Here is a 16,823-nt window from a genome sequence, read left to right on the forward strand (position 1 = left end):
GGAATGGTGGCACACATCTGTAATCTCAGAGCTGGGGAGGCTGAACACAGGAGGATCACTACGAGTCAGAGCTGCATAGTGAGAACCTATACCAAATATACAAATGGAAAAAAAAGAAACTCATACATAGCACATTAAAACAAAAAAATGTTTTCTGGTTGTTTTATTTTGTAATTTTTTTAAAGACAAGGTCTTACTATCTAGTTCAGGCTGGCCTTGCACTCACTATATAGTCCAGGCTTGCTTCAAGCTCTTAGTAATCTTCCTGCTTCAGTCTCATGAACACTGGGATTACAGGCAATTATACCCCTATAGCTGGCTAAAGAAAAGTTTCTCGTAGAATTATTTGTTTTTAGTTTGGTAGATGAAATGACATGGAATTACAAACATCCCAGAAACACAGTACAGTCATCACCAAAAAAGACAAGATCATACTAAAAAAGAAGAGAAAAACCCAGGTGCTACAGCTTGAATGTTTTCCTCTCTAAAATTCATATTGAATTTTGTTGTCACAGTACTGAAATGTATGACTTCTAAAGTGTGATCCTGCCGGAAGGGCTCTACTTCTACATGGTATCTTTTTTGTTCTGCCTTCCTCCAAGTAATCATGTACACATCAATAAGGTCTTTTCAAAATGCTGGACTTTTTTCTTTCCAACCTCCAGAAGCAAATAACCAATTAATTTTTGTTCATTACAAATCAACCAGTTATAACCAGGCATGGATATTGGTCTGTAATTCCAATTACTGGGAAAGCTGAGGTAGGCGAGTCTAAGTTTGAGGCCAGTTTGGCAACTTAAGAGGACCCTATCTCAAACTAAATAAAAGGAAAAGGGCTAGGAGGTAGTGTTTGCCTAGCATGTAGAAGGCTCTGGATTCAATTTCCAACATGGTAAACATACACACACACACACACACACACACACACACACACACACACACACACCCTCAGTGTCAGTTACTCTGTTAGAGCCAAAGAGATAGAACTAGGTGGAAATGAACGAAACTTTTCTACTATTGGTTGGCATTTAGAAGTGTACATAAAGAACATATCTCCAGTAAAAGAAAATTCATAACAAAGATGCTAAAACAAAACAACGTGAGTGGGAAACTATTTGAAAATAAATGTTGTCACTGAGGGATTCCATATAGTAAAGAACGTGGGCATAAAGATGCCTTCTGTGATCAAAGTTCCAGGAATTAAATTATTTTTAATATCAATGTATGATTAAACAACATAGGGAAGTTTGGCTATAGAAACTAGTTTTACAAATGTAAGTAATGTTAATTTTTTTTAGTTTTGAAGTCTTTATCTGTTAGTCAAATGATGCCATTTAATTGAAATGCATGAGGAGATACTGCTGAATTTTCATACCTTAATATTTCTTAATTTATTTCCCTAAAATTAAAAAGGTCTTCAGGGAATTAATATTTCTTATGGAGAGAAAATATTCCATGAGTCAAAATTTTCTTCAACTACTCTGAAATTAGAGTAATATATAGTACTTATGAGGAGCATATGGTACAGGAAGCTGGTTTCAGGTAACTGGGATGCAAAGAGAGAGGAAAGGGCTGGGGTCTGATATCCCAGTTAATGGCATGACCTATGTGAACAACTTCCTCCTACTAGACCCCACTGCTTGCAAGCTCCACTGCCCCCTCATAGTGACTGGGGTTTGCTGGGAAACAAGCCTTAAACACATATGCTTTTAATGGACATTCAAGAGAAAAACTATATTGCAATTAAAAGAAAGAAAGGAAGGAAAAAAAGAAGGGAGAAGAGGGTCAGACAAAGCAGGAGAGGTGGAAAGCCTGGTGTTTCTAGCAAAATGTATGGCATTGGAGGACATTAGGTAAAGGGTAAAAAACCACGCCCTCAGAAACACATACTGCATTTCTTATTTATATGAGGAGGCTAAAAGAACCAACATCAAAGAAGAATACAAGAAATATTATCAAAGACTAGGAAGGATAGTAGGGATCAAGAGAATTTGAAAACAGGTAGCAAATACTCAAAATCTGTTCTAGAGTCCTGTAATACAGTGCTCTGTGACAGTGTTCTATAAACAGGAACAGGATGTTAAGCAGAAAGCAGCAAAAGGACCTAGATAGCTGAAATACATCAAAAGCTGATAATGAGGAGAGCAGATGATAAAAATCACATAGGAAGGTAAGGACACTGACAACAGAGCTATGGAGAAGTGAACTCACTGTGCTGAGTGGTGCTCCTTCCTCCCTTCCCTTTTTTCCTTCCCCCCATCCCCTTTCCTCTTTTGTCCTTTCCTTTTTCGATTGTTATCCTTGACAAGTAAATTACTAGACAAAAGTTGTGAGGTTATGCAATTTCCTGACATACCAAATAAGAATCAGTAACATTTGGAATATAGTACCACAAAATACACATAATTTATGCATGCTTCTAATATCACATTTTTGTATTACTTTCATACATACATTTTTAGAGACATTTCCATATGCTTGGCTCGTGCGATTGCTTCATCTCGCTCCTTGATGGCTAACTGCAGTCTACACATAAGAGCTTCATCTCGTTCCTTCTGAGCAAAATATACTTCTTCAACTAGATCTAGCAAAATGGATAACACATAATCAATCAAAGAAAAAGGAAATGCATACATTAGTCAAAAATAAATAGTAAAGATAAATGATATTTTAAGGGACATTTATCTTTTTACCTGAATCAGTATCACTTACTTACTTCATAAAACATTTTTAATAGGTATTGTGAAATTGAGATACCAATTTAAAGTTGCAAAAGCAAAATGTCTAAGAACAAAAGTGAGTTTGTGAGCTAAGGTATCTCATATATACTGCAGATACCATATATTTTTACAACCACATCAAGTGTTGTCTGGCAGTGCTTATTAAAGTTGAGTATGTCCTTCTATAGTAACTTAGCAAATCTACTGTTTGGTATGAAGTCTAGAAATTTTGGCATATATGCAAATTGAAGCATTTATAAAAATGTCCATTATAACAGAGTATGTGTTACAAACTTATACAATTACAAATAACCCAAAAGTCCACCATCAGCAAGAATTGGTACACATTCAGAATGGAATATTATCTTGCATTTAAAATGAATTAACTATGAACAAATGAATAAAGCTCTAAAGTAAAATGCTGGCAAAAATAGCAAGTTGTAAAATAATTCAACTGTTGCTACTATTTATGCAAAGATACAACTAGTGAATATCATAAAGCAAACATGTTAATAATGAACAACAAATATAGGATGGCTATTACCTCAGTGGGCTCTCTTAAGGGGAGGAGAAGAAATGAATCAGGAAGACTAAAAGGGACAGAACTGTGCTGGTGGAGTGCAGCACAAATGAAGAGAACAGATGGTATAAAATACATAGGGAAATGCTTAGATTTGTACATTACATGAGACTTGATGTCATATGAACTAGTCATTTATTAAGCATAATTTAAACTATAGTATACTTGAGACTTTATATAATTTTTAAAACATTACTGAAACATCAGTTAAGTGGAGCTTAAATACCAGATCACTGAAACAAATATTATTTGTAATGTCACAGCACAAAATAAACATTAAAAAGGGTTCAGTTTAGCTTATATGAAATTGAGTTTATACCCAAGGTTTGTCAAAAATAATCATGATAGTTATGAATATATTAAACTATAAACTGTAGCAGAGACAAATCTTGACAGATAGATAGATAGATAGATAGATAGATAGATAGATAGATAGATAGACAGACAGATAGATAGATGGATGGATTATAAAATGCAATGTGCAATGGCAAAGTAAAAGCCAAAATCACTTCCAAGAAGCTGAGTTAAAGAGGGAATAACATATCTATTCTTTATTCCATTCAGTCTTCACTAAACACTTAGCAAACTCTGGTGGCAGTTGTCCATCTAGTCTTAAGGGCTGTGTAATATAATACTCTAGCAAGTCCCCAACATCCTGCAGCATACATTCATTAACAGGAGACAGATGGCAGAGAGAAAAACGAGCAGAAAATGAGAAAGGTAGGTAACTAGGTAGATGGGAGTGCACAGTGATAATGGCTTTGAAAAGAAGGCTCTATGAAAGAATAGAGTGACTTTTGCAGATAAGAAATAGACCAGGTTATGTTTATAGAGTATTCCTTTATAAATGGGATAATGCAGAACACTAACACAAAGGGAGATGTGTATGCAAGCTCACACACATGCATACATGTAAGCACACATGAAACATTTCTTTTTCCTTTCTGAATAAACAGACAATGAAAGTATCTTAAACCAGAGATTTAGAAATGTGAGATTTTGGGTGTTTTTGAGGAAAAAAAAAACAAACCACCATACCAACGTGGTTGGAGCATAGTAAGAGTTGGAGGGCAATTGTTCTGAGAACTCATGGTGGTCTCACGAGACATGGTAAGCATTTTAGACACTATCTAAGCATAATGACAGATATTAGAACATTCTGAATGAGGAAGCAAGAGAGGGTTATATTTATGACTGAAATGGAATATTCTGGTTTGTAGATATGAAATGGACAAGTTATTTCAGTCCCCTCAGAATTCTTGTTAATAATGCCCATAAAATAAGTTATTCCCTGGAACATTTAACGATATAGATGCTAACCTCAAATTTGAATATTATATTAAAGGACTTTCAAAACAAACAATTTGATCAGATCTGTGTTAACCCAAATGTTAGAATACTGAATGTATGTATAAGATTGGAGTTAAGGTGGAGAAAAGTTCAAGGTTGGATTGACTATGCCTCTTAATAAATATTAGATTATTGTAATAATCTAATCTAATCTATATAATAAATAATATATTATATATAAATACATATTATCTAATAAAATATCTAATAGGATGAAAAATAGGAAATTCTGAACCAGTGCAATGGCGAAAGAAATGAAAAAGACAAAGAATGTGAGTTCCATTCATAAAAAGACCATAGAATCTAGAGTTAAGCATTTATTGAATTTTAGAGGGCAAAAAATGCAAATGAATTTACTAAGTCCTTCTTATATTTTTCAATAGTAACAATCTACAAAATATGGAGATAAAACAATTGCTCCTCACTACTGATACATTGGCTTCAAGGCAAAAGAAAAAAAATTAGTTGGCATTCAAGGAAAAGCCTAGTTTACTTCTGCGTAATTTACAGTAAACATGCTAAACTTTCTCTGCACAAGAAGGCAACTATAAAATTTGGATAGAATGTACAAGACAACTATCCAACAAAAAAAAAATTACAATTCAGGCCCACTATTGAAATGGCCATGACAATGCCATTTTAGTTTACACTTGGTAACCTCAGCCTGACTCTATCACAACCCCATCATAGCTACTCTTGTTTTTGAGACACAATACCCAAAAACTACAACTGAAAGAAAAGTATTATTTTACTTCAGGGTTACAGTCCATGATTATCCAGCTCCAGGGCAAATAGCATGGGAGAGGGGTATACAAAAGCAAAAGCTGTGTATTTTACTATTTCCAGGAAGTAGAAAGAGAGTAAGGCTGGAGCCAAGGAGGCAGATAACCTTGCCAGGTCTGGCCATTGTGACTGGCCACCTGTGACCAGATCCCAGCTCCTAACACCAAGCCAGCTGCCCTACTGTAATCATCTTCCACAAGTCCCACCTCTGAATGCATGAGGTTGGAATATACATCCAGCTATAAACCATAGCAAGCCCCACTCCTAGCAGAAAACACTATGGTACATACAATGACACAGTAGAAATTGTCTATCTGGCTGGAGAAAACTCCAGAGCTTAGAAACAAGGAAATCTATTGTTTCTTTAACTGTATTTCTAAATGTTTAGCACCATAGGCAACCTCACAAGGAATGCATTATCAATAGACAAACCACTGGCAATTATAAAGTATAGTAGCTAAAACTGTAAGGGAAGAGTACCTTACTTTCCTGTTCATTTGGAGAAGCCAAGAGAAAAATGCTAAAACCTGTTTTTTTCTCTCAATGCCTCTCTCAGAATTAGTAAGAAAAGTTGAAAAGAAAACCTAGTTCAATTCCCGGGCTTGCCACGCTGGCCCCGCCCCTGGGGCACATTGACATGGCAGTTGAGACTGGTCATGGTGGTGCGCACCTGTAATCCCAGCTCTTGGGAGACTGAAAACAGGTGGATCACTACAAGTCTGATCTAGTACTGAGACCCTGAACACTCTGTAGACCCTTCCCTAAAAATACAGAAAGAAAGAAAGAAAGAAAGAAAGAAAGAAAGAAAGAAAGAAAGAAAGAAAGACTAAAACAATCCAGAAAAGGATGAGGAAATAGTGGAAGGCAAGGATCTTAGGAAAGCAACACCAGGTCAGGCCAGTGTTGTGTCTCTTATGAGAAGTCTGTAAACCTGACCAGTACCTGAACGAGTCCGATCCTTATTAGCATGCCAAAGGCCTTGAGACACAAGCTAAAAAAAATCCCACCCAAATTCTAGACTGAATACTGGTAGGCTACAAAAAGGGCATTTTATTTTATTTTTTTGGCTGGCTCAGGCTGCCTTAAGGGCGGGTCTGGTAAGGCATGTGGAGCTGGGGATCGGAACCACCATTCCCTGCGCCTGACTGGATTTGCCAGAGCAGCAGCTTAAACAACTGAGCTAACCCGCAAGCCCCCTCCAAAAGGGCAAATTTGGACTGATATTGGAACTACAGGTCAAAGAAGATGAGTAGTTGAAACTTGTAAGTAAATTGTGTGCTGGAACATCAATAGTATGTAAATAAGATCTAGAATCTCTTAAAATGATATTCAAAATGTCCAAAATACATTTAAAATTACTTTAAATGGAAAAATCAATAAAAACAAACAAATAATGAAAATACTTCCTCTCAATCTCAGTTTGCATAAGACAAAAGTCAAAGAAGTCAAAATTATCTGAAAAACAATTTAAGGTAGTCATTGTAAGAATTTAATAAATGAGCAAATAGCTTGTAAACATTCTAGAAATAAAAGTTAAAATTAAACACAAAGAAATACGAGTGATAAAAACCAAGCAAATTTTATTTATTTATTTTTTACTTATTTTTTTGCATTTAGTAGAGGGTCTACAGGGTCTCATCAGACTTAGTGACCTGTTTTCAGCCTCCCAAGTGCTGGGATTACAGATGTGTGCCACTACACTCAGTCTCAATGGTCATTTCAGCGTGTCCTGGGGGATTGATCCTCAGCCACTGCACTCTGCCTAAACAGATGCTTTAGTCTGCTGAGCTATCTGGCCAGCCCCCAAGCCAATTTTAGAACTAAAAAAAGAAATCAAAATCAAAAACCTATTGGACAATCTAAATAGTGCAGTGGAAATTTAAAAAGCCAATGAACTTGAGGTAAATAAAAAAATATTTGATCTGATTCACTGAAGAAAAAAAGACTGAAAAACGAGCACAGCCTCAGATCCATATGACAGCAAAGGTCATACACTCTCTGCAGTAGAGGAGTGTAAAGATTAAAAGAAAGAAAAATTGAAATAAGGGCTAGAAAAATCCCAAGTTGAAAAAGACTAAAAAACACACAGATATAAGCACCTGACTGCATCCCAAGTAAGATTAATCTAAAAAACCTACTCAAACACAAAATAATCCCAATGCTAAAAATTAAAGGACAAATCTTTGAAAGCACAGCAGGAGGACAATAACTATGACAACAATTCAAATAACTTCATCTTTCCCATAGAATCCACAGAGGCCATATAGAAATGAAAAACATTTTTAAGAAACATAAAAGACAGTTTAAGGAACTGTCAACCTGAAATTCTGCATCTTGTGAAACATTCCTCAGCAATGACAATAAAGACTCCTTATCAACGATAATGAAGAAACAGAGAGAATGACAAAGACAGAGGAATAGCATAGTTCTTACTCAAAGGAAAAGTAAGAATTCATAGGGAGCAGACCTAACCTAAAAGCACTGGTAAAGAAGGTTATTTTGAAAGAAGGGAAACGATAACAGAAGGAAACTGAACATTAGAAATAAAGGAAAACCAAAGAAATGGTAAATATCTCAGTAAATATAGTAAACTAGGCTCAATTTCAACAAAACAGTTGAGAATAAAACTTTATTATTGATGGGTTTCAGCATACACAAGTGTGATACATGATAGAGGTCATACATTAAACTTTTCTATGTATCAACTGAAAAGATAAATTATTAGTTCTAAATATAGAAGTTATGAGTAGTAAGAATCGATTATATTTATTTATTTATTTTTATTTTTTTGTGGACCTGGGGATTGAACTCAGGTCCTTGCGCTTAACAAGGAGGCGCTTATTCTATTGAGTCATCTCCCCGGCCCCAAGAATTGATTATATTTTATAATGAAACAGCAGTTACTAAAATATAGACAGACAGACATTAATCAAATAGAAAAACTGCAACTGGAATCTGAAACAGATTCACATAATACAAAAGATGACAGGTGGGGGAAAAACCAGAGGAACTAAAAAACTGGGGGGGGGGAACTAATAATAAAATGATGGTCCTGAACTCAAATATGTCAGATAAGCACACAAACTGAAGACAAAGATGATCAGATTGGACTTTAAAAAGATGACCAATTACACATAATCAAGAAACTTACTTCCTAGATCAAGAAATCAACACTCTTTTTTGTTTGTTTTTTTGCAGTACTGGGATAGAACTTGGGACCTTATGCTTCTCAGTCAGGTACTTAAGCCACTGAGCTATCTCACCAGTCCAAGAATTCAACACTTCAAATACAATAACACATGCAAATTAAAAAGCCAAAAGATGATGAACCACAAAGTAAAAATAAAATTGACATGTTTATGCTATCATAAAAATACATTTAGAGTGAAGAAAATTATGAGGATCAGAGTGACAGTAATGATATAAAGATACAAAATTCTAGATGTATGTGAATGCACATATGTGAAACTAAAAAAAGAAACTTAAGTAAAACAGATCTTGAATTATAGTGGAAGACTTCAGCGTGCACTCCTATGGATGAACTAAATAGAAAATAAGCAAGAATATAGAAGAAATGTACACTAGGATCAACCAAGAACTAAACTGTTTTTTGTTTTGCTCTTTTTTTATTTTTCAGAACCAGGGATTGAACTCAGGCCCGTGCACTTGCCAGGCAAGCGCTTATTGTATTGAGCCATCTCCCCGGCCCTAAATAACAGTTAAAGAACACTTTATCCAGCAACTGTATGACATATTCTTTTCAAGTCTGTATGAAACAGCAAAAGACACCAATTGATAAGGCTCAAAAATTTATAAAAATTCAAATCATATGAAGGATGTTTTCTAGCCATATTGGAATTAAAGTAAAAATCAAAAATTAGAAGAACAGGGCCAGTGAGATAACTCAGTGGTCTAAAGTGCCTGCTTAGGCAAGCACGCAGGGACTGAGGTTCCATCTCCTGCACCACAAGCCATGCCAGTCCCACGCCCAGGGAGGGCTGAACTGCCCTGCCCCCCCAAAAAATTTCAAGGAACAACAAAGGAACGTAAATGTTGTATACAGCAAACATGTACTAATAAAATAAAACTAGAAGAAAAAAAATTCCCAAGCACATAGATTTAAAAAACATTATGTAACTAATAAATGAATCAAAGTCCCAAGAAAAATTAGAAAATAATTTGAGTATATATAAAGGATATGATAAAGGATATATTTATATATATAAAGAACATATAAAGGAAAGTAAAAGATATTACGAATGTAATACCCAGAATTCATCAACTTATATTTGATAAAGTCACCGGCTGATATTAATTACAAAAACTCACTGCAACTGTTGGATTTCTTTCACTCTTCTGTGTGATTTTCCCATTCTTGGTTTGTGAAATTGGTAATTTATTGTTTGGCACAGTAATGATTAAACCCAGGACCTTTGCGTCGTGGCCCTTTTAATTTTTTTCTTTTCTAAGACAGGGCCTCCATAAATTGCTATGCTGCTCAGGGTTTCAATCTGGAATCACCCGGCCTCAATCTTCCAGTTGATGGATTTTTTAAAACAATAAACTGATTTTATTGTCTGTAAAATGAATCACAGACCTAAACATAAAATTTAAAGCTATAATTTTCTGAAAATAATACATGGGAAAACCTCTGGGACATTACAATTAAACCAGAGATCTTAACTGTAACACCATTTTTTGAAAAAATAAATAAATAAACTGGACTCCAGTCTAATTTAACTAAAAATTTCTGCTATTCTAAACAAAATGATAAGTAAACTCCTAAATTGGAAAAATGATTGGATAGACTATATCTGATTTAAAAACTTACATCCTGAACAGAATTTTCAAAACTCTCCATCTCAGTAATAAACAGAATGATTAAAAATAGATACAAGACTTAAAGCTCATAATCACATGAACAAATGCTCAACATTTTTAGTAACTAGGAAAATCCAAATTAAACCTACAATGAGATAACCACTACATACTAAAATTAAAGACTGAACATATCAAGTGTTTACAACAACGTATAAAACTAAAATCTCATACACTGATGGTAAAAATGTAAGACAGAATAACAACAGTGCTTCCATTTCTTTAAAAAAGTTAAATATATTCCCACCATAAAATTCAGCAGTTCCACATTTACATTGTTTACCAATAAATAAATAAACAAAAGCATGTCCATATAAAAAGGAACACAAATATTCAAAGCATATTTATTTCTAATAAGTACAATTTAGAAATAACTTAATTTTTATTAGGGGATAAATGGATAAACTATATGACAAATTATGCTTGGATTAGCTAGATAAAACATGTATAAAATTAGATACTTCCATATTGGAAGTTAAACAGGTTAAGTTTAATTAGAAATTGTTATGAACATAACATTTGGAAAAAACAGTACTTCTTAACATGATTTTCATACTTTACAGTCCAAAGAAATTATCATTATGTGGATATCTATGGTTATACCATTCTATAACCATATATTAATCATTGCTATTTTAAAATACATTTCTATCTAGAATGTAGTACACAAAAATGAATTTTACTTTTTCCTTCTAATTCTACACAGCCTTCTTGCAGGAAGAACATACATTTTTGTATAGGACGAAAGGCAGTGGTATATATAGAACATTATGGACTTGGGTTGATATCCCGAGGCACTAAAGTTCAGTAACCGTGTTTCTTTAAATTTATGAAGTTATTTTAACTGCAGTTCAAGTATTTAAAATCAATGTAATACAAGCTGTATTTTCAGGTCAATGAATGTCACTTCAATTCTAGCATTACTTTTTAACATTCTAAACAGAAAAATTGACAATTTTTAGATGTATTAATGTCACTTAATCTGTAGACTTAAGAATGTCATTTAGGTTAATTTATATATAAAAATCAGTTCAGAACTTCTGTTTTAACCTTCATTGCCAGGCAACAATTATAAATAGACTAAAAGAAGAATACTAAGAGAGCTTATTATATAGTGTATATCACAATTTCATAAAAGTTAAAACAATATATCATGACTTGAACTTTTTGAATGTTTATATTATGAAAATCTTACCATAGGCCAAAGATGTAAAATAATAAGTACAAATTAATATTATATCACTCCAAATATTATAGCACATCATAGGAAGAATGCTAATTATTATATTTTAAGTGCCAACAGGTTTACCACTTTTTTTTAGAAAGTATGACCAAATATTTAAATGTGATAGTTTAAGTTCTATTTCTCTTTATGTACAGTAGCATTTGAGGAAAGGTGTAAAGCTAGAAATATACAGGGCTTTAATAGTAAATCTAGTTATTTCTATCCTTAAAGGTAAAAATTGCTTCATATGAAGGAGTTATTTGTTCCTTTATAATCAAGAAAAAATTGTTTTTCCTTTATAATGCTGTTTAAAATTAAAAGATTACAAATGAATTTTAAGGAAATTATTATTTGATTATTTAAGGTTAAATCAGAAAACAACACACGGAAAATCTAATTATATGATCTACACATAAAAATCAAAAATAATGTATTACTTAATGGTAATTTTTAATATCTATTACATATGAAACATGATTATGAAAAATTTGATTCTTTCTAGAACCTGGTACTTTTAAAGGGTCAATATGAAACCCTCAAACATTATTTTGTAAAGAAAACTTAATTGTAAACACTGAGCTTTTCCAAGGTAGATGACTATTACAAAGTTCACTAGAAAATCAATATAGCATTTTAGTTGGAATTTGCTCATTAAACACCCTCAGCTCTAATGCAAATTATGATGGAATGAATAAAGCAAATACGCATGCTTCTTTCTTTTTATTAAATGTAAAATCTACTGTTAATTGCATCTCGTATGTCATACAAACTTTTCTCCTTAACTATTAAATAGAAGCTTTAACAAAAGTCATTAGAGATTCTCTTTCTTTGACTTGAATAAATTTCAATATTTGTTCAGTAAAGGTTCACAGCAGTTAAATTACATTAACAAATATTATTAGCTACTATGTAAGCCAACCAAGTAAAATACTTATATTGTAGGTAAAACAAATCTTTGGGTGTTTACAATAATATTTGGATATCTCCATTTTTAAATATGGTTATCAAATATCCTGTAATTCTTAGTCAAATGAGAAAGATTCAGAGAAGATCACCCCAACCCCCCACCAGTAAATACTCAAATTTGTTTAGTAAGCTAATTGTTTTCTAATATGGACAAGAGTAAATATGAAGAAGCTGAACCATACTAAGTATGAGTTTATTGAGTCAAAGCAGAGTACATATTTTCTTAGTAGAACCCAAGACTATTGACAAACCCATAGTCTACACTTTGCAAACTACTTTAAAAATACAGTACAAGTGCGCAGTATGTTGGAAAACATTCTAGTTTAAACAGTGGATCATGATTTTTTTAGGTTACATAGTTTGAAGAATAGACATTTTTCAGGAAAAAAGAATTCATTTGTTAACATCCTCATGGTAGTTATGCAAATATAAAACGGAAGGGGGGAAACTTTATTTTAACATATCTAATAATCACAAGTTATTTTCTTAATTTATATGCAACATAATAATCCAGACAAGTAAAATACAACCTTTTAATAAATATAAAAATATCTCAGTTTCCATAAATATCTGCTATTACAGCTTCACATGAGACATAGATAGCATTTTTAGGGGGATTTATGATGATGCTAAGTACATTTCTAGCAAACAATTAGTGTATGGTGAAATTATCACATATGTACTCCAAAAGAACACATACTACACTAGTCTTTTAATATTTTAAAAATTATAATGCCTTTCTTCACATATATCAATTTTGGGAATTTTTAAATACAGACTATTGCACTATATGAGTAAAAAACTAATATTTATTTAAAGTAGTCTAATGCTTCTGTTTTAATGATAATGCTTACTTATTATTCCAGACTTTCTTTTACAGAACAGATTGTTTTTCTAAAACTGGATTTGATTTTTCAACATTTAATAAAATTATTTTATAAGTAATTTTTATCAAAAAGTAATACAGTCTCATTATAAAAAATGGTGGTCACAAATATTTCATAGTTTTAAGTTTGTGTGTAATAAAAATACATAGGATGTGTTCAGATACCCTGTAGTATTCTTTTAAAAATATGAAATAGTGCATGGAAACTTATCATTTGGAGAGGACATATTCTACACAACTAAGATGTTCATTTTATTGTATTATACACTCTCTTCTAAAATTTACTGTATAAACAACACCATAAAGAACATTTCTGTGCACAAATCTTTATATGTATGTACACATCTAATTGGAAAAATTCTTAAAAGTATATATGACTACTTTAAAAGTGTACATAAATATCTGGCCAAACTTTGTAAAGTTGTTTTTAAAATTTACACTCAGCAGTATAGAAACTCTTAAAATTAGGAAATTACATGAACTTTTACAAGTTAAAGCAGCATAACTATAAAACATTAACTTAAAAAATAGTATCCTCAGTAATATATATTTATACTTGTTACTGATAACTGAAGGATAATATAAAATCACATTCTAAATTATGTTAAATAATTAACATTAGAAGATTTAATGTACTGATATTCCTGAAATGTTAGTCACTATCAAATCTTACGTTTTTTTATATATAATTTTAACATTTTACTTGTTTTACAAGCTATATTTTAACAGATACCAGTGTGAAAATTCTGTGAAATGTAAATGCTGCCTAGCATTTTTCTGATATTATTTCCCATTTCAAATCTTTAATCACACATGTGAAAGTCTTATCACCTTCTAAACTGCTATTATTTTTATAAAGTGTAAAACACACTAATTACATATATTCTTAATACATTTGTTTGACACAATTCTAAATTCCAGTATGTTTAATCGTATAAAATATTTTCCATTTCTGGTTTCTGCTGCAAGTAAATTCTTTGTTCACTCAATATTTGCTTTTCAGGAAAAAAAAAAAGCATTAACATTTCTTAGGATGAAATCACAAAAATTGATTGTACTCTACCCTCACATTATTTGGCCTGATACTTGTCAAAATTTATCCTGATTCACAGAATTCTGAAGCCAAGATAGTAACAGAGTCAATATTCAATTACTATTTTAACTGCTGTTCTACATAATCCTTGGCCTCTGTTTTTATTTGAAATTACTGGTCATATTTTGGAAACCTTTTTTATTATAAATTAAAAAATAAATGTATCTATATATTTAATTCTCCATTATAATTTAATGCTAATAAGTCATTCAAGTATTAAAGGAAATGCTATCACATTTTATTCATGCTCACCATTATATACACAGAAAAATGAGACTGTAATATACCTATTTTCTATACTTTTTATATATAGGGATAATTTTGTTCTTTTCATTGTTAGATAGTTAATATCATTTGAGCTATGATATAAAGCAACAATTTTTTGAACAAAGAAACAAACATTTTCTATTATACAGCAATTTTTATTCTATTTGAATTAGGTGGGCGGTCTTAATATATTTGCTATAATGGTAAGTCACACATCTATCTGTATTTTTTAACATAATTTACATTTTAACCTCAGTAGACAAATTGCAGTTGTTAATCTCAGGGGCCCTCTAGATAGTATTCTCTTCCCTATCAAAACAAATCAACATCCCCCATAATAAGGAAGAACTGAAAATATGTTTTGTTATTTACATAGTATCAATCTATATTTGGATGCATAGAAAGAATTGTTTAAAGAGAAAAAGCCAGTTTGTAGGTTTACACTGTCAGTTTCAGTAAAGCTAATCAAATTATTTAGCCATTGAATTTAATGTTAAAATGCAATGCAATAAGTAGATAGACAGATATATAGACAGATAAATAGACAGACAGACAATTTATAAACACAGGACTTAGCAACTAAGGAGTTCTTTTGGCTAAAACCCAATATTGGCTTTATTTCAGTTTAATTGGAAGAGGATCTTAAATTCATCTTCTCCATGAGATATCAGGAACCTGGATTTCTCTTTGTACCAAAGGTTAATAAGAAATGTGTCTGCAAAAGTCAAACAGCATTAAATACCAAAAACTGATTATTATTCTACAGGAGTTGTTCTGTCATTCATAATCTCTCCATGCTCCAACCTTCCACAGCTAATCTTTAATGGATGACATGCAAGAAAGAAAAATAACTAACATATAAGGCAGAAGGTTTAATGTGAGCTTTTAAGAAATAGAAAAATAAAGACCTTGAAGATATATAAATATTTTAAATGTCACAAAAATAACATAAGAAAAACTAAACCATTTTATATAAAATTTAAACATTACTGTACAATGTGCATAAAAATTAGACAATAAACGTTACATAATGCTTATTGGTACTGTTTAGGAAAAAGAAAAGGTTTAATAGGACAGGCTATTTTTACAAGTTTTAAACACAGTACTACAAAAAAAAAAGCAAATAAACATGTAAGTCAGGCCATACAATATTCTCTTATTGTCAAACTCAGTTGAATTAAAATACATTCTGAAATGTTTATAATTTAATAATTTTTAGATGAAAAAAATATTTACCTCAATACAAATACTCAAGTGTTTTTTGCTATATTTCTTCAAAATAGCCCTTAGTTTTTAATAGCCACACATGCTAACAATTGTTAAACTATATTACCCAGGCATATATTTTAACGAGTCAAAACACAGTAAAAGTCTTGTATAGTATAATGAAATAAATGTTTCCCAATATTAATTTACAGGGAAGAACAGCTAGTGTTTCAATTTTCGGAAAACTAAGATCCACTTATTGTATGTTCCCTTTATTTCTTTCTTTGTGCACATTTTTTTAATTATCTGAAAACTTCTACATAAGTTTAAGTATGAATATTAGGGAAAACAGAAAACTAAAATTCAAATAATGAAATGGTTTTTAAGTTACTTAAACTGGGTGTGGTGGTGTACCTCTGTAGTCCCAGCACTCAGAAGGCTGAGGCAGGAGGATCACTATGAGTTTGAGGCCTGCCTGGGCTACATAGTGACTTCAAGGCCATCCTGAATTGCAGTAAGATCCTGTGTCAAAATTCAGCGAAAAATTACTTATAAAGAGAAAAAGCCCTATTATTTGTGAAACACAGCTATAGTTATAAATAACTTTGGACTACAGTATTTATACTTAATTAGTATGATGCAGTTATTTTCATAACTACAAACTATCAGAACACTTTGAATTGTGCCCATTTGACAAGAGTCTTGAAAAAATAAGGCTGGAAATCACAATTACTATTTATTAGTATAATGACCATTTATTGAGTGACCACTGGTTAAGCTCGCCATAAACATTATTTCACTTTAACATCACAGCTTCAGTAGAAGGTTATAAAGAAGGTTTGATGAAACTGTCATCTATTACATAGCAT

The 16,823-nt window shown here is 32.0% G+C and overlaps 1 protein-coding gene across 8 annotated transcripts in view; it reads right to left on the reverse strand.

Moving 5' to 3' along the window:
* The window catches only part of Mipol1 (mirror-image polydactyly 1), a 349,459-nt gene that overhangs the window by 267,532 nt on the left and 65,104 nt on the right, over window positions 1-16,823 (reverse strand). For all 8 annotated transcript variants that reach the window (XR_002822316.1, XM_023721848.1, XM_023721844.1 and 5 more), the window contains exon 7: window positions 2,455-2,584. Coding sequence is in view for 7 of the 8 variants with exons in the window: in XM_023721848.1 (XP_023577616.1) it covers window positions 2,455-2,584 (130 nt within the window). In the remaining variant the exon portion in view is untranslated. The remainder of the gene's footprint in view (window positions 1-2,454; window positions 2,585-16,823) is intronic.

The sequence above is a fragment of the Octodon degus genome, unplaced genomic scaffold (genome assembly GCF_000260255.1).
Source record: "Octodon degus isolate 3935 unplaced genomic scaffold, OctDeg1.0 scaffold00086, whole genome shotgun sequence".
NCBI classification, from domain to species: Eukaryota; Metazoa; Chordata; class Mammalia; order Rodentia; family Octodontidae; genus Octodon; species Octodon degus.